Source organism: Typopeltis vanoorti, chromosome 9, assembly GCF_054136105.1.
Source record: "Typopeltis vanoorti isolate ZY-2024b chromosome 9, IOZ_Tvanoo_1.0, whole genome shotgun sequence".
In the NCBI taxonomy this organism is placed as follows: domain Eukaryota; kingdom Metazoa; phylum Arthropoda; class Arachnida; order Uropygi; family Thelyphonidae; genus Typopeltis; species Typopeltis vanoorti.
The window spans coordinates 9642493-9666646 of NC_143557.1; the positions used below are offsets into that span (position 1 = coordinate 9642493).

The window sequence follows — 24154 nt, forward strand, 5'->3', positions numbered from 1 at the left end:
TAACATCATATTAATAAAATGATAGGTATTGCATGGAAAATGGTTAGTGTGTCAATGTAGGGTCTTCTGCTATGAGTATAACTCTATGGAGACACCCTTATAATAATAATAACTGTTTATAATGAGTTACTTTCATTTAACAATGGTGCCATGGAGCAAAATTAGTAGATATACAGTGAAGAATAAGTTTTTTTCTTGTATAATAAAATAGTAGAATTGAAATGTGTTCTTCCATTGCCAAGTAATCTTATGGGCTACCTTAGCAACACGTCCTCAAAAGTTTAAATCTCTGTCTACCATAAATCTCTAGCTGCATCTATTTTTTTGGAGTACTGTGCCACCAAACAGTAAAAAGTTTCATCGAGCTATTTAAAAAACAAGGCTGCAATACTTTTATCTGATGGGAGGGGTAAGCAAACAATTATTATTATAATACAGGCACCTCCATGGAGTCTGAAGACTCATCGCAGGAGACCCAATCTATCATACCTCTCCTTGAACCCATTAACAGAAAACGCACTCACAAATGAATCTGACAACTCATTCCACTCATCTACCACTCCCCAAGCAAAAAATCTAGTCCTCACACTCTTACTCACCACACCTTTATTCAACCTCCAGGGATGACTCCTTGTTCTGGTCCCTCTAGCCAAATGCTGAAACAATTCCCCTCCATCTATCCTATAATATCCTTTAAGCAACTTAAATGTTTCTATCATAACCCCTCATATCTATCCTCATAGGGACAGACTGAAGGTGTGTGGATTGCACACACACTTTCAATCTATCTAGTGGAACAGCCCACTCGCCTCTGAATCCTCTCCACCACTTCCTCATTTCCGAAGAAACCCAGACTTGAGCACTGTAAATCGGATGTGGGCATATTAAGGCCTTATAAAAAGGGATGACAACTTCATTATCTCTACTTGTTAATGTGTTCTTCCATTGCCAAGTAATCTTATGGGCTACCTTAGCAACACGTTCTCAAAAGTTTAAATCTCTGTCTACCACCCATAAATCTCTAGCTGCATCTATTTTTTTGGAGTACAGCGCCACCAATGTGAAACACAGATTGTAATCTATTTATCCCAAAGTGCATAACTTTACATTTCTCGACATTACACTGACACCCATTAACTTTTGCCCATACTGACAGCCTATTTAAATCGCCCTGCAAGTTCTCCACATCGCCTTGATTAATTATTACTCTACCTAAGGAAGTTAGTTTTCACTAGTTTTGATATAATTAATTAATTACACTTACATCTAAAATATTTTTATTTAATTTATTTATCGAAAATTAGAAATGAATACTTACTTTTAAATCACCGTTGTCTGCATAAATCCATTCCATACTATACATACACGTTGGTACTTCAATCTGTCGACTTCGGTCATAAATAGGTTTCACTCCATACATTTTCAATAATTTATAATTCAATGCTTACACGTGGAGATTTTATCTTCAATTTATGGTTACGTGGTGAGCTGCAACCACTAAACCGAAGCACAAAAACCACACAGAAGAAATCCAACCAAATAACTGAAATATCTACTAGATTATTAAAATAATCTACACTATCTTACTTGATATTCGATAATTAGTCTAATGAAAAATGATTGCTTTAACAATAATATTCTTTTTGTTAATTAAACATTGCCATCATGATAGGCGGAATTATACCGTCACTGAAAGTATACGTATTTAACAATTTTCTACATTTTAAAACAGTAATTTAACACTAAAAATCGTATGGAATTTTTACAATAAAAATTAAACTTACTGCGTCATTTTTAACCTTTAACCAGTTTAACGATGAGAACGAGATTACTTTAAGGTTTTCGCGATGGCTGCGTGTTGTGTTATAATAGGAATTATTAATGTTTTTTAATATACCGAAATTATGCCATTATGAATGTGGTAAAAGGGGAAGTAGTAAGTATAGAAATGTTGGTATAACATATATACACACACATATATACACATGTATGTATATATATGTATATATATATATGTGAGTGTGTGTTTCATTTAAACTGATACTCGTAAGAAAAACTATTTGCGATCAATTCTAATAAGTTCAGTAAAATACACGTAATGAATTTTCAGTGTTGCGTATAGTTTCGTTTATAATATATGCTTTAAAGTCCAATTATTTGAGGAAGATATTAATTTGGCTATACGCTTCGAATGAATAATAATCAAAATCTGAGAATTGAGAGAACACATTGCTGAATATAGGTTGGATGACTTGTCATTTTATAAAATCTTTGTATGATAATTTTTTTCTTATACAAAAAATCAGTACTAAATGACCTAAAATCCTTTCATCGCAATCGCATCCTTAATGACTAAGATTACATTTCTTATCTCCATTCTGAGATAAATATCATTGAAGTTAGTATTTGTTCAGCATTCGACACCACACTATATGCATTTACCTATTTATTCTGTACGTCACATGCATAAAATGTAAAACTGTCATATATTAGTATCATAGGCTAAGGATTAGACAATCTCGTCAAATCCTGCTCTAGAGACCAAATAGAACTCCTTTTAACCACTTCAAATATCCACTAATCAGGCAGGTAGTATCATACTAAGTGTCACACTTTCTCCTCTCTCTTTCTTTTTCTAGTCGTGATAAAAAATATATCCTTTATATCCAGGGTTCAACAAATACACTAACCATGGTGAATAGATTTTGTTAGCTGGCCAGTAGTTCCAGACTGAACAAAATGTAATACTTTTTTTTCTTTAAGAAAGCATAGATACAGCACCACTAATCACTTTATGGAACTCTTAGGACAAGCACATTTTTTCCATGGCGAGTAGGTTTTTGCATAATTTGTTGAGTCCTTATTATATCTCCCCTTGCTAATTTATATGACCATTATAACTCTCACATGTCATCACATATTTACCACCTACATCTTGCATTCCCATAATCAGACCTATTTGATAATATAACATTCCATATATCAGATATAATCTTCATTACTTGTCTCTGAACTCTCTCTCTCTCTGTTTTTGTAAAAAACAGTGATCAATAAGCAGTAGGGCAGATGTGGTAAGATTAATACCATATATAGAGGGCAGTATCTTTATTTATATTGTTTTCATTATCTTAGGAATAATAGGGATAAAGGGGATTTTTGACAGAGGACAACCCTAAAAACACAAGGCAAAATCCACAATTTCTATCGTGACAAATAGAAATTAAGGGTATAGCATATTTCAGCAGGATAGAAAAGGTAAACAAGGTGGTGGGGTGTGACCTCTGAAAGTAGATAACTGGGAGGGAAATAGTACTGATGGCTTTGTGAGTATGCGACATGAGGTAGACAGGGAAAATTAGTTTGGAAAGTACAAAATGAGTGATCATTATGGGGCACTTCAACCTAAGCAGTATAAATTGGGTAGAGGAAGGAGCATTCAGCAATAGGGTAAATGAACTGGAATTCTTGAGGGACAAATGCCTTAGGTAACATGTTATAGACAGAATAAAAGTTTTGTATTTGATCACAGTATCAGATGATCCAATCATGATAGATGTTATATGTGCTTTCTTGCATTTTTTACAACAGGCCTACTTGGCCAAGTGGGTATCACTGTTACTATCCTACCAACTGGTTGTTGAATTTGGATCCCACTCTAGACACAGGTGTTTGTGATTGTCTTTAGATATTATACTATTGCCATTACTCTGTTTATTTGGAGGCCTGAAGTAGCTTGGAAAAAAAAAATATCGTGTGGTCTCTCTCGAGTAGGTAATCAAATATCTAACCTTAACCCATTCACACTAATAACTTACAATAGGTTTACAACATTTTGCGGGTGAGATTCACATTAAAAAATAATAGTAAATACACAGTCAGTCCTTGACTTGTGGGAAGGTTTCATTTCAATGAACCTATTGTAATGCGAAAATCAATATATGAACCATAAGTTATATGTTAACGATCAACATACATGAATGCTGAAATGTATGTTTTGTCGTATTTTTTAATGAAGTTTGCTCTTTTTTTGTAATAGGAAAATAACATATAAATTATAATATAAAATAAATATAATTATTAATATTATTACCCAAGACCCCATGGAGTTAAAGACTCATCTGGGAGGTCCTTTTATCATACACACAGCTCATCATACTGTGCTTTAAACTCACTCAAATTCTCTGTAGACACCACACTCTCAGTCAAGGCATTCCAGTCATTCACAACTCTGAATGGAAAAAACCTGCTTCTCACACCCCTTTATACAGTTTCCAGGATGACCTTTGGTTCTCCCCTGATCTGCCACTATTTTCTGTAGAACCTCTCCAGCATTGATCATATAACAACCCCTTACATGGTGAACTACTTCTTTGGGGATTTGGCTTCCTCTTTTTGTTCCCCCCCCCTTCTTCTTCTGCAGCTTTATTTGCTTCTAACTCTGTAAGGTCTTCATTCAAGAGCTTTTCTTCTACTGTTTCTAACAAAGCCTCCATCTTTATTGTCAATTTCTAAATCCTGCTCTTTAGCTAGCAGCACTATCTGACAAATCTCTAAGGCTTTGTCTATCAAATCCTGTGAATATGACTCTATATTTTCAGTACCTTCTTCCAAACACCATTCATACACTCTGCTGTAATAACCTTATTTCATGCTTTATCTGTATGATATTATATTCTTTCTTGGTGCTTTTTTTTAGGACAGTATGCAAACAGTACTGCATACCGACACTTTTATTAACAATGACACATGACATACAGATGTGATATTATCAACTTTTCCTATTGAATTACTTTCAGGCGCAAACTTTGTTTGCTCACACTTGGATAAAGGATTAAACTAATTTTAATATACTCTAACCAAGTGAAAAAATAAACTTTCAACATCTTTCTCTAAATCCAGAGTAATTTATTAAAAAAGGGTGGCACACCATTTGGCAACTCCTATAGGTAGAGATGACCTTGCAAATGCTTCTGGCTGGTATCTCCACTTGGGCCTGGCTCCCACTGAAGAGACCTCAATAAAGGTCGAAACTAGTCTGGGTAGTGGCCCTTCCCTTAATGCATAACATTAGACATATCTGCAAGGAGATGTGTTTTGCATTATAGGAGATACTAAGATAGGAGTGTTGGTAGCTTGCTCCACCTTTGCAATGAGTTGCCCTGGTGTTGTACCACCTTACCCCAGTCCTGAAGATACTTTCAGGCGCAAACTTTGTTTGCTCACACTTGGATAAAGGATTAAACTAATTTTATTATACAACTTTTCCTAATAGCAAAGAATGCATACTGGCACCTATTGTTTTCCCAAAAAATGTACTGTTCCTTCCAAAAGTCTGAAGATTTTCTCACCCTCGGTAACAACAGTAGCCCGAGCAACAGTGTTTCTTAAATAATATGCCTTGAAGACAGCAACAACACCCTGGCCCATGGGTCGTAGGAGTGAGGTGGCATTCAGATAACGTGTTAGTATGATGTCCATATCGTAAGTTGAGGACGGACTGTATGTGTGTGTGTATAAACCATTGAGAGATCCTAGCAGGAAATCAACTGGCTCAGTGTAATAAATGGAGAGAGAGAGAACATATTTGATGAATGCTAATGAAAAATAAGGAAAAGAAATATTACTGAATGAAGGAAGATGAAGGAAGAAGATGATTACTGATGAAATCAAGAGTAATAGAACAGAAATGTATAATTGCTAAATGTCAAGAGAAAAATTTGGTAACTGCTAACAGCAAAAAACAAACTCAGGTATATCTGCTTTGGGAAGATCCCCCAGTTTTTTTGTTTAGTATGTGTGCATTCGTTCATTCATGTTCCAGCATACAAAAGATTGCAAAAATCTATAACACATTAGTGGCGTATATCTCAGGGATCAAGAGAGAAGGAAATCTGTTAATATTCTATTCTGAATACATGCATTTTGAAAGTATCAAAAATATAGCACAATTCTAGTAATCAGAAAATATGATAAAATTAAGCGATTCTAACAAAGAAATTTTCAGTGCTATTATCAAAAGTTGTATGAAATCTTAAGCAAGAATTAATTTTTGCTTTAGCATTGTTAATTTATTTCATATCCAAACACAAGTGGTACAGTAGTAAGTAAGTGGTACAACATTATTTACAACAAATTAGGATACATTACAAATGAGAATAGCTTAAATTTGGTAGGTGAATTATACAGGGAATGATAAGTAAAATATGAAGCGAAAGAAACTATGCATAAGTTATATACAATAAATATGGTCAGATGTTCCTCCAGCATCTTGTGCAATCAACTCCTCTTTCTCTGCAGGATATAAGGTCCTCTTTTGTGCAGGGTGATTGAAGAAGGGGGACAAGAAAGAAGGTGTTCCATGGACTAGGTTGTCCCACACTCACAGTTATCTGGTCCAGTGAGGTAACCCCATTTGATGAGGTTTTGTTTGCAGTGTCTTGTTGTTCAAAGTCTGTTGAGACTTTTCCAAGTATTCCAGTCCAAGTGGGCACCATGTGGAAGATATTTGGCTGTTGGAATACCAGTATTACTCTCATGGTATAGTGCAAGCCATTGTTGAAGTCTTGTCTCTGGAGGGTTTTTAGGTGGTTCAACAGTTGCTGGGAAGTTATGTCGGGATCTTAGTCTTTGGGGGTACTGTGGTCTGGCCGAATAGTGGGTGGCATTCATCATTCATTTGTCTGCTACTTTCGTCAGCTGAGAATGCAAATCTTCGAATTGAAAGGGGTGCAATACCAGCCAAAGTATATAGGTCTTTTAGTGGTGTTGGTTTCAGGCATCGTGTAATTAAACAGCAGCTTTCATTCAATGCTGAGTCAAGTTTTTCAGCATAGCAGGATCTGGACCATACAGGGCAGGCATATTCAGCAGAAGAATAGCTAAGGGTCAAGGCAGAAGAACTCAGTCTGCACCCCATTTGGAGGAGGTAAGCTTTCTTAGTATGTTGTTTCTTGCATTCACTTTTGCCTTAGTTTTTTCTGTGTGTCTTTTATATGAAAGGGTGCGATCGAGAGTCACACCAAGGTTGATTGGGTTCCAGGAATGTTCTTAATTAGAGCCTTCCCAAGAAATCTGTAGCTTCTTATTGGCTTCCTTATTGTTAAGGTAGAAAAGGCCAGTCTGGGTTTTCAAGGGGTTTGGTTTTAATTGATTGCTGCTATAATATGTGGTTAGACTTTGGTTTTAATTGATTGCTGCTATAATATGTGGTTAGACTATTTAAGGCAAGTGATAAAGTAGGTTCAATACACTTGAAATTTTTTGATTGAGTAGCTATGACAAGGTCATCAGCATAGATAAAATTTCTAGCTCCTGGAAAGATGGGGAGATCATTGACATAAATGTTGAAAAGTAATGGTGATAACACACTTCCCTGGGGGAGGCCATTTTTTTGGGGATGCCAACGGCTCTTCCTACCCCCTCGGGTCCACAAAGAACAATCTGTTTTCCAAGAGTGATTGCATCAGGAAAACAAGGCGATAATCTCTAGTTATCCTGTATATTTTATCTGAGTGTGAGATGGTTTATGGTATCATATGCTGCAGTTAGGTCTACAAAGACTGCTCCTGTGACTAGTTTTTGCTCATAACCATTTTCTATATATTGAGTGAGGTTGAGAATTTGTGATGTACTGGATTTGCCTGGTCTAAAACCAGCCTGCTCAGCAATGAGATGGGGTTCAATTAGGGGTTGTAGCCTATTCAAAATTAATCGTTCATAGAGTTTGAAGAAGTTGCTGAGTAGTGATATAGGTCTGTAATTATTAATTATATGAAGAGCCAAAGGCTTCAATTCGGCAACATAAACTTATTTAAGTTAAGGGATATTACATCCCATATTGTTTCATAGCCGAATAAGAAACTCAAAGAGTTTCATGCCGAATATAGTAAATATATAAAGTTCGGCGAGTCCAAGCGTAAGCAAATACCTGGATAGTTATAGTGAATTGAAGCCTTTGGCTCTTCATATAATTAATAATTTATTAGGACACCTTCTTGGCAATTCTCATAGTAGGGTATATGTAAGTTCTGTTTGCTACAAACTTGGTATTTCTAGGTCTACCTACTCACTGATGAGACCTCAATAAAGGTTGAAACCGGTCTGGGTAGGGACCTTCTCTCACTCATAATGTAGAACAGTAATACAGCTCCTAGGAGCTGGGTTTCACATTATGGGGAAATATCAAAAATAGTGATCGGAGCTTACCCCACCCCTACCATGAGTTGCCTCAGTGTTGCACTCCCTAAAGGGTCATTTGTAATAACACTATCCAGGTGTTTGCTTATGCTTTGACTCGCTGAACTTTATATATTTACTATATTCAGCATGAAACTCTTTGAGTTTCTTATTCGGCTATGAAACAATATGTTCTGTAATTTTTTGCTTCGGTTGGAGTTTTCCCTGGTTTCAGAAAGGCCACCACTTTAGCATGCCTCCAGATAGTTGGTATTGTAAAAACATTCATAATTTAAAATTATGAATATTTTTAGAAATTGTTTATGTTGATATATTATTAGTTTTGGTTGCATAATACATATTGTTGGCATTTGCGATTTGTCCGTTATTGATGTTATTTTGTCAAAATGAAATGTGAAGCATTTAAAAAAATTTATATACTTACTGGATTTGGATAGTTGTGTTAATTTCAGAAATTTTATTGTGGTTTAAAATTATTAAGTGCTGTGGTTTGTAAAGACATTCGCGTAACACTAACGGAGACGACACGTCAGCTATTATACCTAATTTCTTGCTTGCTACTTTCATGGAGTGCGCATGTTCTCCGAGGAATTGGATGAGTGATTGACAGCTGACAGAGGGAGCATTCAGTATCGAGGTAACGGAAACAACGAGAGCGTTCGGTATCAAAGGAATGGAAGAAAAACAAGATACAACTAATGGAAGTTTAAGAACGCAGACTGAAGAATTTTGTCCTTGCGAAGTTTATTTAGTTGTATGTGACAGTCAGAAGAATGTTAATAGAAGATTCCAAAAAAGGAATCTTAGAACTGTGAGCCTTTAAAGTGGAGGAGTTAAGACTGTAAATAAGTATTAGTAAATAAAAGAAAATATTGCAATTGATGTTCTATAGGAATGTTTGAGGAAATGCTGATTGGAAAATTTCATCTGTCTTAAGGACGTTTGATCTATCTGTTATTTCTGCTGGAAAAGGAGACAGAATTTAGCAACTTAGATAAAGCAGTAGAAGAAACCCTTTTTTGCTGGTACAAAATTTAACAAAATTGAACTGCATGAGGTAAGAGTACTTATACTTCGGTGAATTCAGAATATCTATACTTCAGAGTCAGGAGGAATAATGTGTGCTACATAAGGGTGATGAGAAAGGATCCTATGGAAAAGAAGAAGAGAATCTTATATCTTTGAAAAAAGGCCTTAATAAAGAAACTGACTATGAACATTTTGTTATTATGTAAACAAGGTGTTTAGTCTAGCAGACATGATTAAGTATATGTTAAACAAACCAGTAATAGATTGAGTCAGAGAATGAGTGATTTCTAAAGTGTAAGTTTATTTTAAAAGTCCTTGTTAAGTTTGTAGTTAGTTGTGTAATTTTATTTGAAGTGTATATATTGTTTTTGTTTTGTTAAATGTGCATATTTTGTATTTGGCCTTGAGTCAGTCTTTCAGAATCCGATTTTTCGGATTCTGAAATAAACAGTTAAAAGTCATTGCGCCAATTGGAATTGAACCCTTGTGCATATATAAAAACACTCGGAAATAGAAATAATCGTTATAGAGAAAATATAACAAATGAGGATTGATAATAATTAATTAATAAATAATCCCTCTTTATAACAGTATACTTAGGGTTCTGAAGCAAGTGTTGTATAGTTTTAATAACCGCTCTTTAGTCCTGGAGCCAAAATGTTTAATTTGTTCATTACAGATATCATCAAGGCCTGTAGATTTTCTAGGTTTTAATAGGTTTATGGCAGCATTGATTGAGTTCAGTGATGGCGAAATCTGAGTTAATCATATTTTGTTCCTCACTTGGGGTTCTAAGTATCTTATTTTTTTGGGTGCTTTTTATGGAATTTTCCATTCAGCAGCAGCTGGTGAGCAATTTGATTAGCTGTTACCTGTGGATGCTCATATGGTTTAGTGAAATCCTTCCTAATTCTGTTGATAAAGTTCCATGCCTTTCTGCTGCTATGGGTCATATCGAGTGCTTCTATTTCTTTCTTCCATGAGGAACACCTTTCCTCTGCCATCTTGGAGCATAATTTTTCTCCTACTTGGATAGTCTCCTCTGAGATGGGGTTGGTGTTGTAAAGTTGTAAGTAATTAGCATACTGGGCTTGTATGTCACTGGAATGTAGTTTGTGCAGCATCCTGGGGGGATGTATTTGGTGGAGATTTTCCTCAGTATTTTTATGAATTCGGGATACTCTTGAAAGTTTGGAGGGACTGGTTCTATGAAGTGGTAAGAACTTCCATGAAACCTTCCAATTAGCTTTTTTGAAATTCAGTCATTGTGTGTAAGGGATTGTGTTAGGCATAATGGCTGGGTTGAATTGAAGCATTATAGGTCTGTGTTGAGTATGTGGAATGGGATTTAAAACATTTTTAACACAAATGTTGGATTTTTTGAGCTAACAAATATGAGGTCAAGGTTATAGCCTCGCTTCCATCTGCCACTTTTGAAAGATGCAGGGAGTTTTGGATTGTGTATCAGGTTTAGAGAAAGGTTTTCAGCCCATTTTTCAACAAGTTCTCTATCTTCGTTGGACTTTGTGTAATCCCAGTTAATACTATGGCTGTTAAAGTCACCTAATGCAACATTAGTCATGCATGTATTATTATTGAGGAGGATGTAAGGGAAGGAGAAAGCTTCTTCTGGTGGTTTATAAACTGAGGTGATTGAGATATTTTTAAATGTGATTCTAATAATCTCAATGTTTCTGTTGTTCATTGAGTCAGTGGATGATGGAATTAAGTTTTCTTTTGTTAATTAAGCATTGTTAATGGCTTAGGTCTATTATGTTTAAGATGTTTATTATAGTTTTATAAGAAATAGAAAAGACATTTCTCTGCATTTGAAATTTTCTCTGTTGTTTTGGGTGATCACCATCATCATCCTTTTTTCCAAATTACTGCATACATTTTATATATATATAGGAATAATAGAAAGCATTTATTATTCCATATAACTCACGAATATCCACGCTCTTATCAGTTACCACCAATTTGCAGCTTTCTCTAACTCTATTGCACCTGTTACTAACTACTTGAAGGAACTTCTAGCATCAGTATTTTGAACTAACTATAGGGTGGCCCAGAAGTTATGGAATATGCTGGTAGAAAGGGCCCATCTTTGTGAAGCAACTGCATAAGTTTTTCATCTCACCAGATTTTTTTTTTTTATTACTTATGAGCCACCTCACAAATACCTTCTGGCTCTTTCTGCAGAATGTTCTATGATGTATGAGCCACCTTGTATAACCTAAAAATAATATTTTTAATAATATTAAATTTATTAATTTAATTTAATTATTATTTTATTTATTTATTTTTTTTGGGGGGGGTACATAAATTGACTAATTATGTCATTTATAGCTTTCAGTGAGTACTGTGTAAAACTGTCTCAATTCTGCTGGCCTGGTTGTCTGAGTGGATAGTGCATTTACTTTCTAACCAAAAGGCTATGGATTTGAATCCGACTGCAGTCTTAAATGTTTGTGAATGTTTTTCAATATTAGATGAATTTCATAGTCTGGTATGAAACTACTATCCTGCTTATTAAATGCCTGAAATTTCTTGAAAATTTTTTTATAAATATCACTTGAAAAACTTCCATGATACTCATGTATAATAGCTCTACAGCATTTCATGGCTAGGTTTTACATAATTTTTATAGATCACTTTGCCAAAAGCCAGGGTGAATGAACTGTTTTTTTATGTTAGTTTTTTGTTTACATGAGTTTCTCAGTTTTTATGATGCATATCAGTAAGGCGATAAGATTTAATGACATATCACCACGCATCATAAGGGAATGTTCCAGAGAATTGGCATGCCTGTTTAATAAGTCTTACAACAGCACAGGTTCCAAGGGATTGGTAAGAAGGTAAAATTGTTCCACTGCATAAAGGTGGCGATAAGGCTGTAGCTTCAAATTATAGGCCAATTTGTGTATCTGGAGTTGTGGTGAAGTTACTGGAAAGATTGGTGAGAAGTAGGATACAGAAATGGGTTGATAACAACACTATTCTCTGTCATTATCAGTATAGGTTTGTTAAATGGAGATCATGTTTCACTGACTTTCTAATGTACTATAAAAAGGTGACAAATACCTTGGACAGGGGAGATGCATATACAGTGGCATACTTCAATTTTGCAAAAGCTTTTGATAGACTGCCACACAACAAGTTGGTAAATAAATTGAAACAGATGGGATTGGATAACAGACTTCTGAGTGGGATCAGTGACTGGTCGGATAGGTATCAGAAAGTTGTATATGGGGGTGCAGTATCCTTGAAAGAGAAAGGTCACTAGTGGTGTACTGCAGGGGACAGTTTTGGGACCATTGTTGTTCAATCGTATGTTAATGATATTGGGATGCGTTTAACTAGTGATATGCAGCTGTTTGCAAATGATGCAAAACTTGGGAGAGCAATGCAGTCAAGTGGATGTTATGGCCTTACAAGAGGACTTGAATGGATTGCATGAATGAGCAGGTAAGTAGAACTGTCAGTTCAGTGTTGCAAAGTGTAAGGTTTTGAGATTTTGTAGGCAATGATGGAATGTGAAGTATACACTTGGTTGGGAAACTTTAAAGGAAGTAGAGGAGATTAGAAATCTAGGAGTGGTGGTGGACAACGACCTGAAATTCAGAGGCCACATTTCACAAGTTGTGAAGACATCACATTGGATAATGGCAATGATGCAGAGGACCCTGACATGCAGAAATAGAGAAATTATGATGCCATTGTATAAGGCTTAGATCATGCCTCATATGGATTATATTGTGCACAGATTTGGTTGCTGGGTTTACATGGTGACTACGATATGTTGGAAAGAGTCCAGAGAAGATTCACAAAGGTAGTCAGTGGAATGTGGAGTACGAGGACAGATTGAGAGAATGTAAGTTGCAAAGCCTCATGAATGGGGTAAGAGGGGGGGGGTAATATAATTAAGACATATAAGCTAGTTATGGGTTGTTATTAGGTGGACATGGAAGAGATTTTTCATAGAATGGGGAGGGGGGTAGAACAAGAGGCAATCGGTGGAAACTATATAAGGAGGGTGTGAGCAGAGGAGTGAGGAACAGGTTCTTTGCATAAAGTGTGATTGGTGAGTGGAATGCATTGAATGAGTGTGTTGTGAATGAGACACATTGAATCAGTTTAAAGCACAGTTGGATGAGCATTGTGTGCCTCCCACGATGAGTTTCTGACTCCGTGTTAATAATAATATGTGTATCTTGAAGTGTCACTATAGTGCATTTAAAAAACAAAACTTGCTCTTCATTCAAAAGAATGTTTGAAGATCTTTTCTTTGGGAGTAGATGAGTCAGTTTCATATGGAGATGTCATGCATTTTCCTTATACAAAACAGAGGATAGAGGGATCAATAGACATGATATACTGGTCTTGTGGACTTAGTTATTCTCCATAATTTCATTCAAACCAATCTGCATCTCAGAATGCACCAGTACAGAAGTTTTTCTTGTGATATGCACTGTTTATATGCAGATAATGTCGTGAGATTCGTTATTTTGTATTAATTGTTTCTTAAATTTTAGTTGCATGCTCTTTTCTCTGTGAACTGTCTCGCTGACCTTTATAAGATGTGCAAAAGCTAAGGATGTTGTATCGCACATTTTATTTCAGTGAATGAAGAAGTGCTTTTTTTTTTTTTTTTACAAAAAAAAAAAAAAGCTGGTGATTTCAGTTTTGAAACTTCTTAATGGTTATTAGTTGATTTTGATGAAACTGTGTGTTGATGTAGGGAAGTTGTGTAATGTTTCTTATCTTTTCTTGTGATGCTTGCTATTTTTTTTTTTTTTTTTATGTTGAGCCCATACACTGGAGGTTGGTTGGTCACCCTATAGTACATTAGTACCGTGTATGGGTAGTGGGTTGGGAAAGGAGGAATTTGTTTACATTTGATTTGAATGACTTTAAATTGTATTCTTGGGAAACACAGCAGGTGGGAGACTGTTCCACAGTGCAGCAGTTGCAGGGATAAAGAAAGAAGAAAAGAAACTTGTTCTGTTTGTTTCTAGGTGAGGGATGTTGTGCAGCAGCTGCACGTGTTCCAATGAGCTTAGTACTGAGCGGAGGAATTATTGATGTGATTTCAGATGAGCATTTCCCATGGAAATATTTGTAGAATATACATACTGCAGAGACCATACATGGTGATAGGATAGGGAGCAGTCCACCATCACACACAGTGTGTGTCTAGACAGAAAGGTGGCAATCCAACTACAGAAGTCCTGGGTCAGACCGAATGATGGTAGTTTGCCCAGTAGGCCTTTGTGCCAGACCCGGTCAAAGGCTTTGGAGATATCTAGTGCAACCACTTGAGATTCGCCAAACCTCTCCATAGCATTTGTCCAGAGATGAGTGACATGTGAGTAGATCTGCTGTGGCAGAATCCATACTGGCAGTCATTTATTTGGTGAGTGTCTTCAAGATAGTGTAGGAGTTGGGAATTGATGATTTTTTCCATTACTTTTGACAGGACCGAGGTAAGCGAGATAGGGCAGTAATTGGAGCAGTGACTTGTCACCCTTCTTGGGAATGGGCTGAATATAGGCCAATTTCCAGTTTGTGAGATAGATTCCAGTGGAGTAAGAGAGTATATATAGGCAGTGGTGAGCTATAAGGGGCTCGTGCAAGCTTTTTGTTAAATTTTTCTCAAATATGCGAGTCCCTTGTTCTTCTTGTTTAATAATCTTGTAGAACTAGAAAATACCACCGTGGAATGTATACATGCTACTATAATTGCTACTTTAAATTCATATGGATTTTCTGATAACTATATAAAAAATCATTTCATTGCATTTTGTTTTGATGTAACTAGTATAATGTTAGAAAACAAATCAGGTGTTGCAATCAAGATTATAAAAATTTCCCAACGTTGTGATTTGGCATTGTGCTCATCATTTACAATTAGCATTAGATGATTCGATAACAAAACATTAGAGAAATAAATTATTTTGAAATATTTATGGATAAATATATGCTTTTTATCATCAATCACCAAAAAATCGACGAGAATTAAATACGATTGCGTATCGAAATTTTAAAGATCGCCCGTGTTTGGACTATGATGGGCAGCTTACAGTTCATGAACGGCTCTTGCTTTGTGAAGAAATTACCCAGCTGTATGCAAGCATTTTGTATCGAACGATAAATATAAGGGTTTTTTAAACCGACTTCTCAATTTTGAATTTTTAAAAGATTCCTGTAGGATATCAATCATTAATGATTGATATCCTACAGGAATTATCATATCTATCCCAATCCCAATGGTTTTTTAACAGTCCTTTTAGACCCACAACCTTCCAAGCATGCTTGGATTTCGTAACCGAAATATGAGGATAGGATGGTCACTCTTATGCCTCAAGGTATTCTTGGCTGTATCCCTGTGTGTTTACGGGGCCGGTTTACCTGCTTGCAGGAGGAAAAACCCCAGATAAACTGGCAGAAAAAACCCTACTGCCCGTGCCCAAGACCGGCTAACTTGGCTATGGCTGAGGAAGATTCTTCAGCTCCTCACATCTCCGACGCGAGAGGACACCTACAACTGTACCTCTACTACGAATCAACACCATCTACTGAAGCTCTACAAAGTCACAATATAAGGGCTAAGTTAGGCTTTTTTTTTTTTTTGCTCGCCGATGCGAGCTCTTTGTTAAAATTTCCATAGCTCATCACTGTATATAAGTGACATAGGATAGGAGTCAGTTCTGAAGCACAAACTTTCAGAACAATTGGGGGAATGCCATCAGAGCCAGGAGACTTTTTTGTGTCTAATTTGGACAGTATTTTTCTGATCTCTCCTGGCAAAAGGATATAGGGGACATTGTATGTTGGGTGTCTGGAATGGTTGGGGGACAAAGAGTGAGTAGTTTGGAAGGTTGAGATAAGTGGTGCTGGGGGGAGGTGAGATTTGAGTTTCTGCCAGAAGAGTAGGTGGGGTTTGGTAGACTGTAGGTGGTAGTGGACACTATTCATGTTGGAGTTTAGGCCATGGATGTTGGTGAAGTGGATGTGTAGGGTTTGTGAGTCATATCTTGGACCACAAGGGTCTTTACACATTTCCTATGCAGTGCCTGCCTGCTGGTCTCCATGGTGGCTGCTAGTGGCATCACTTGGTTTTTTCACCAGTTTATCTTGTCTGTAGTCAATGGTCCAACTGTTGTCACTATTTTGACGTCTTTGTTCCCTTTATGCAAATGATAAGTCTGGTTGTGCACGTATGTGTGATTGGGGACAGGTGTCTTCGAACTTGTTGTTGATTGCTGTTATTATTTTTGATGTGCTTGTCGGCGTGTTGCAAGTCACTTTTACTAGGTGCAGAAAGTTCGTTCCGTTCTTCCTTTTATTTATAGGCCCGATACAATGTCACCTGACGATATTCTTAGGGTTGATGTTGCATTCTTCAGCTAGTTTGTTGATGTCTTCTTGTAATGATGTGCACCAGACAGTGAGTTATTTTTTTTTTTCATGTAAAATCGTCTCATCATCTCGATAGTGACTTTATCCTGAGAAACCCGGTCATATGCCTTCTCCAAGTCCACAAAACATGTGTTGACATTCTTTGCATATTCCCAAGCTTTCTCAAAGACTTGCCTTAAAATGAAGATTTGGTCAGTTGTGCTTCTACCAGGACGAAAGCGACATTGTTCTTCCTGGAACTTTGACTCAACTATGCTCCTGCACCGTCTTTCCAAGCACTTAGCATACACTTTCCCAGGTAGGCTGAGCAGAGAGATGCCACGATAGTTACTGCAATCCTTCTGGTCTCCCTTCTTGAAAACTGGTAGTATTATGCCTGTCTGCCATTGCTTTGATGCTTGCCCAGATATCCAAGCAGCCTGACACACTCGAGTCAGCCAGAGAACACATCTAGATTTAAGGCTTTTAGCATTTCTGGCTGAATTTCATCATCGCCACGATTTTAGCGATTTTATTGCTAAATGGACCTCTTCTGTTGTCTCCCTCATACCACAAACGCATCTCAGGTGACTTGACCCTAAGCCATGTTAGGTAGAACTCCTTTTTTGGACTACTTAGTTCCACCAAGGTGTCCTTTTCTCACTGCCCGTTGCCTCGCCGAGCCGCTTTCTGCCACAACATGAGAGTGCAGGGGCAGTGACAGCTGTTCTGAACAGCTTCCACTCCTCCTCAACATCTGGAGTATGCTTGGGAATCTCTTTGAACCTGGAGGAAATGTCATCTGCAAAATTCTTCCTCACAGCCTCATTTTCCAGTGCCTCCCATTTCACACGGTATAGCTGCTTAGGCCTACCAGCGTTTATGGTAGCATCTGGTTTCTGAAGCCGTAGAGTGCATACAAGGTGGTTGACAGTTTTGTCCCTCTTCTCACATCTCACGTCCAACACTAGGGAAAATAGGTCTGCTGAGACTATAAAGAAGTCAATCAAAAACCTTTGTTCTATTATATCCCTGTACCAGGTATACTTATGGACTTCTCGGTGCTGGAAGAAGGTATTCATTATGGACAAGCAGAAGTCCAATAATTTCAACCCATTCGCGTTAAGGTCAGGGGTGCCGTTCCTCCCAACCACATCCTCCATATCTGGTCATCTGTTCCAACATGTGCATTGAAGTCACCCATTAGCAGGACTGATTCCATGTCTGCCACCCTGTCAAAAGCATCATCCACTTCCTCTAGGAAGGCAGAGTATTCTGACTCCAGATTAGGTGCATAGGCTTGCACCACAGCCAAATCATGGTTTTTCGTTTGAAGCCTTAACACACATACCCGTCCCCCAATGGGATCCACTCAGCAACAGTGGCAGCTGGGGGCTTGTGAGTGTTCCCACACCTGCCTGAGCAGACATTGTCAGGCTCACACCAGAGTAGTAGAGCTTCCACCCCTTATCCAGGTCGACAGTTCTAGAGCCTCTCCTCTTGGTCGAAGAAAGCCTGACTAAGTCTAGCCCGTAGCACTTGGCTTCCTTGACCAGTTCCATCTCCTTCCCTGTCAGAGAGAAGATGTTCCAGTTGCCTAAAGCCATAGTCTGTTGTTGTTGCCATTTCCATCCTTTTGCAGAACCATTTCTTTGCATTGTCCCTAAACACCTCCCCAAATGGGTAGTGGGCCCATTGATGGAGTTTCCTCTAGCAGAGTGCTGAGGAATGGTGTCTAAGGGAGACTGTAACATATTTTTCGAATGGGTCCCTCTGCCTAAAACCCGAACGCATCCCTTGGTAACCCACGCGATGGATGATGCGGTATGAACATTTTTTGATGGCCTGATCATGTTACAGTGTTTGATAATGTCCTGTTAGCACAAGATGAAATGACACAGCAAAATAGGAAAGATTCCCCTCGAATACTCTAATAGCATTCGGGAGAAGGAGCAAGAAGAGAAGAAAGAAAGAAGCAAGGGAGGAAGAGGAGGCACCAGTCTACAGATAATATAACAGATGTATATTACATGAAGTAAGGCATGGTCCAGCATCAGGTACCTCGGGTTTGCCACACCCGTACTCGCTAAAGTGAGCCCCCTGAAGCTTTATATTTTACATATAAAGGGAAAATATACAAACAATTAGATTGGAAAGTTATGGGATTCCCCCCCCCCCCCCTCTCAGCCAACTTCTATATAGAACATCTGGAAAAGCTAGCTATCAATACAGCCACTCTCAAACCTAGTATCTGGCTACACTATGTTGATGATGTGTTTGCTATTTGGCCACATGGCCCAGACACATTGAATACATTTTTAGTGCATCTAAATAGCCAGCACCCAAAAAATCCACTTTACAATGGAACTAGAAGTCAATGACTGTCTGCACTTCCTGGACACACTAATCACACATCTTCCAGAAGGTTCCTTATCATTTTCGGGGTGATGGTGTGATTGTTTGTGTAAATATCTCCCCACACATACAGGGAGATATTTACACAAACAATCGCACTTCTCAACAATATGCTATCTTAAAAACACTAACCCATAGAGCTGGAGCAATTTGTTCCAATGACATTGCTCTCACTGCTGAACTTTCTCACCTACGTAACATCTTCCTAACCAATGGCTATAATCCCCATAAGATAGATAAAATACTAAATGCTCCCCCAAAAATCCCCCTCCCACTGTCTACTACAGAAGACTACAACAAAACTATAACCATCCCATACATTAAAGGCACATCTGAAAAGATATCTAGAGTGCTTAACAAATACCAACTATGTACCATATCTAAATCTTATGTGAAATTGGCAACTCTCATCTGTTCTCCTAAGGACAGATTCTCTCCTTTATCACATGCAGGAGTTTATGAACTGCCCTGTTCATGGCATCGAGCCTACTATGGACATACAGGAAGAACTTTGGAGTATGGACATCCACCTGAGTGAACACAAAAAATATATCTGGCACTTTCACTATAGCAAGTCTGGTCTGGCAGACCATACTTTGAATACCCTTGCACACAGGATCAATTGGAAAAAAACAAAAGTGCTACATAGAAGCTTTTACAAGTCAGAGAGGTTGTCCCTGGAATCAACAGAAGCCTTGAACCATACTCCAAACTTCAACAAGTATGGCTGTATAAATCTACCAAAGATTTGGGAGACAGTCATCTTAAGACCAAATTAATACCTGTTTTTTCTCCCTCTTTTTTTCCCTTCCAACTTAGATGATGCCTAATTAGGACTTTAGTCTTTGTGTTGTACACTACAATTACTCATACTAGTCCCACTGTTACACCGGATTGCGGTTGTCTCGCTACTGTAACAAACTTTGTTTGTGTGCTCTGAAGATGCTGGATACAGTACAAGCTAAATATTAGCAATTAAGTCAATACATAATTATTTTCTTATCAATCTGTGTTCGCATCTATACTGCTAAAATCCAATCAACATGTGCGACGAACACATAAGCCTTTCCACACAAGCTGTATTAATAAAAGTTTTTGTGCGAAGTACGGTTTTTTTTGCTCGACGATGCGAGCCCCCTGTTAAAATTTTTATAGTCCACCACTGTCTGACACTGTTTATTTTCCTCATTATCCCACACTAGAAAAATATAGAGTAATGAAGGCAAAAAACATTGAAACTGTTAAATTAGGAAGGAAAGAGATTTGGACTTGTTATGAACTTAGAAAAATCAAAAGCAATGGTATTTGGTGAAAAGCAGGGCCGCATTTACCATTAGGCGCAGCTGGGGGCCACATTTTAAAACCTTATTCCTCACAAAGAACAATAAAAAAACAGCATAGTTATAGTTGCAAAATAAAATACTTATTTTTAAATATTAAATTCATAATATAAAAACTAGAGGCCGTTGAAAAATTTATGAGGCCTCCCTCTTCCATTTGAAATACATTGTTCTTTCTTAGAATATGAAACCAACAGGAACTCCTGTATTCCATCAATTTTTTTTATTCCATAAAAAAAATATGAGTTTTGCTACAATTTTTATTACCGTAAATTCAAACTTTTTATTTTTAGTGAGAATATCTGAACTTTACAGTTGATGAAGTTCCTATTTTTACCTTGATTAGCAAGGTTAATTTAATTGTATTTAAATTCTTTAAAAAAAAAAACAAAAAAACTTTTATCACTATACTAAATTATTACCATACATTTTAATATTTTTTCTGTATTCAGAATTTTTGTAGCAACTATGATGCTTGTCAAACAAAATCAACAATCAACACTGCAATTGAAATCTTTCATGAAAGATTTTAATTACATCTTTCTTTAAATGAATTATGATTCATGGAATATTTAAAAGTGTAAATAATATATATATTTAGAATTACACTAAAAGATTTTAAACTATTTAGAAAATTTAATATTAAATACAAAGCATCGTAGAAGTTACATAATTATTTATAATCTATTGATATAAGTTAGTCATTTATTTATATAAAATAACTTACAACGTTGCTGGTTTAATATTAACAAGATTTTTTTAATATTAATATTTATTGTATACATGTGAAACTCTTTTATTTTTGAGGAGAGAGACAGTAAATAAATTGTGCACCAAAAAGGGTCAAATATCGTAGAACAGTAAAGGAAAATCCAAATAACGGTAATTAAACCGATAGTTTAGTTAACGGTAATTAACCTGTTATTTGGCTAGTATTTGTAAAACAGTATACTGTATACAATTGTATATACCGAATTATATGTTTAAAGTAGTTGGCGCAGTTGGTTAGAATATATTTTTCAATTAATTTATTATTTTTATTTTACTGTTACTCGTTTATTTTAACAAAACCAAGATACTACTGTTTCTATTTTTCTATTTTTTTAGCTTTTAACATAATTGTTTATTTTATTTATATGTTTATTTTGGATTTAATAAATATTTATTTCGCTTTTGATAGATTAATACACATAATGCCAAAAAAATTTGAATCCAGAGCTAGTAAAAGAAAACGCCTCAGAGAAAATGAAAAAAACAGCTAAATAGTCAAAAGGGGGCAATTTTATCTTTCTTGTGTTCTGAAAATGAAGAATTTCTAGAACTGAAATTGTACTTCATACTTCTCGGAATGAAAACGAAACATTACTATCGTTATCAGGAGGAGATGAAAGTGAAAATGGAGAACATCAAAATGATGTGGAAAACATAGAAGGAGAGAAAGAGGTAAATGAAACAAATCAAAAGGGTTCTGAAGAAAATTTTCAATCGGAGTCTGTACTTACCAGCAAGCAAGCTATCTCTTATCCTACCGATACAGCAGTGTGGACACTTACTATTAATGAACAGTTTATCGAGCATATTTTAATAAATATGCCTCAGAATGTTGGTAAAATTGAAAATTTAAAAAAAGAATACACAGAACGCAATAGAATATATGTCAGAAATGTAAATGAATCACATTTTTACTGTAAAAAGGCGAATGGAACAAAGGAGAAATGAGAGTGGCTAATTTATTTCAGAAACCAGCAAAACAATTTATTGCTTTGTTTGTAAATTGTTTTCTAAGTCAAATAATAACTTAATGAAGGGTTTTAATGACTGGGGAAATATAACACGAACCTTATGTGATCACGAGCATATACGAGCGATGTGCACATATTTCAAAAGAAAATCAAGTTCTGTATAGAGTCGAACTGATTCTGAATTGATGAAACAAATACAATCTGAAGAAAATTATTGGAGAGAGAGATTTTAAAAAGAATAATAGCTACTATTAAGTTACTGAGTAAACTAGGGCTAGCATTTAGAGGAAATGCAAATGATATTTTTTCTGATTCTTGTGGAAATTATTTATCATGTTTACATTATTTAAGTGAATTTTATGATTTTTTAAAACATCACATGAAAACGTATGCCAACTGTGGTTCTGGCAGATCAAATTATCTTTCTTACCACACTTGTAATGAATTCATAGCATTAACAGCTAAAAAAACAAGAGAAATATTAATATCAGAAATTAAGGAAGCTGCTCATTTTGCAATAATACTCTATTCAACTCCAGACATTGCCCATAATGACCAACTAGCTATGATATTTAGGTATGTTGCCACAAATTCTGACATTAGAGAAACATTTATCGGGTTCATCAGTATTACATAACATAATTCCTTATATTTAGAAGAGGTAGTGTTAAAAAAATTAGAAGAATTATCTTTGGATATAAAAATGTCAGAGGGCAAAGCTATGATAACACTGTCAATATGAAAGGTATCTATAAAGAGGTTCACAAGCTAGCTGAAAAACCAGTCCCTCTGCACATTATGAACCGTACTCTAATCATTCTTTAAATTTAATTGGCAACTATGGCGCGGAATCTTGTCCAGAAGCAGTGCAATATTTTTGTTTTATTCAAAATGTATATAATTACTTTTCATCTTCAACAAGAAGATGGGGTATACTCCTTAAACATTTAGGGAAAAAATCTTTAACAGTTAAAAGACTAAGTGAAACGAGGTGGTCCGCAAGAGCTGACACTATATTGGCTTTGAAACATGGACATAAACAAATTAAAGATGCATTACTTGAACTGTCCATTTTTCCTCATGAAAAACCTATTTGTAAATTAGAGAGCTCATCATTGCCTGAACATTTTGACAAACCAGAAACAGCAATTTTAACAGTTGTGTGGGACAAAATTTACAACGAATACATGATAAATCTCTACAAGAGATTTACCAAAAGTAGTAAATCTCTACAAGTTGTCGATATGGATTTGTTTTTAGCTAATAATTTGTTACAGTCTTTAGTTGGTTTTATTTTAGATATAAAGAAATAGTTTTTCTGCTGTAAATGAAGAAGCGAATTTATTAACAGATGAGACAAAATTTAAAGATGAAAAGGAAAGAGTTAAAAAATGAAAAAAAATGAGTGACGAAGTTTTACAATCTAACAATGAGATTATATTACATGGGAAAGAAAATTCCGCTGTGAACACTTTTAATGTCATTTGCAATAAGCTAATTTTGGAAATTAATGAAAGAACAAAAAGCTATTTCGTCATATTAGATATGTTTGATATTTTTTTTTTGAAGAAAGATATAGATCAAGACTAGTATTGTGTGTTTCACCTGATTTCTTTAATCAGGTGAAACTTACAAATTTATGGGACTGATATTGATCCAGAAAAATTTACTGATGAAGTTAAGAAATTTTTAATAATGATAAAGGAAGAAAATTCTTCAATTAAAAATATGTACACATTTATAAACGATGGGTTAAAGTCTACTTTTCCGAACGTAGAAACAATTTTAAAAATATTTTTGACGATGCTCATTTTCAATGTTGAAACCAATAAAAAATTATTTAAGTAGCAACTTGCACCAAAATGAAACAAGTGACCTGTCGTTACTATGCATTGAATCAGATGTAATGGACTCGATTAATTATGATGATATTATAGATATATTTGCTAAAACCAAAGCCAGAAAAAAAAAACTTAGTTATTAATTTTTTTTAATCTAAATTTGAACTGATTTATTTTTATACTTTTTTAA

The 24154-nt window shown here is 35.9% G+C and overlaps 2 protein-coding genes across 2 annotated transcripts in view; one reads left to right on the forward strand and one right to left on the reverse strand.

The window, feature by feature from the left end:
- AIMP2 (aaRS-interacting multifunctional protein 2) overlaps nucleotides 1-1720 on the reverse strand; it is an 87612-nt gene extending 85892 nt beyond the window's left edge. The window contains exon 1 of the mRNA XM_090398376.1: nucleotides 1319-1720. Coding sequence (XP_090254502.1) covers nucleotides 1319-1420 — 102 coding nt within the window. The 5' untranslated portion in view covers nucleotides 1421-1720. The remainder of the gene's footprint in view (nucleotides 1-1318) is intronic.
- Nucleotides 1721-1829: 109 nt separating this feature from the next.
- The window catches only part of Pdk1 (Phosphoinositide-dependent kinase 1), a 355658-nt gene continuing 333333 nt past the window's right edge, over nucleotides 1830-24154 (forward strand). The window contains exon 1 of the mRNA XM_090398374.1: nucleotides 1830-1936. Within this exon, the coding sequence (XP_090254500.1) occupies nucleotides 1913-1936 (24 nt within the window). The 5' untranslated portion in view covers nucleotides 1830-1912. The remainder of the gene's footprint in view (nucleotides 1937-24154) is intronic.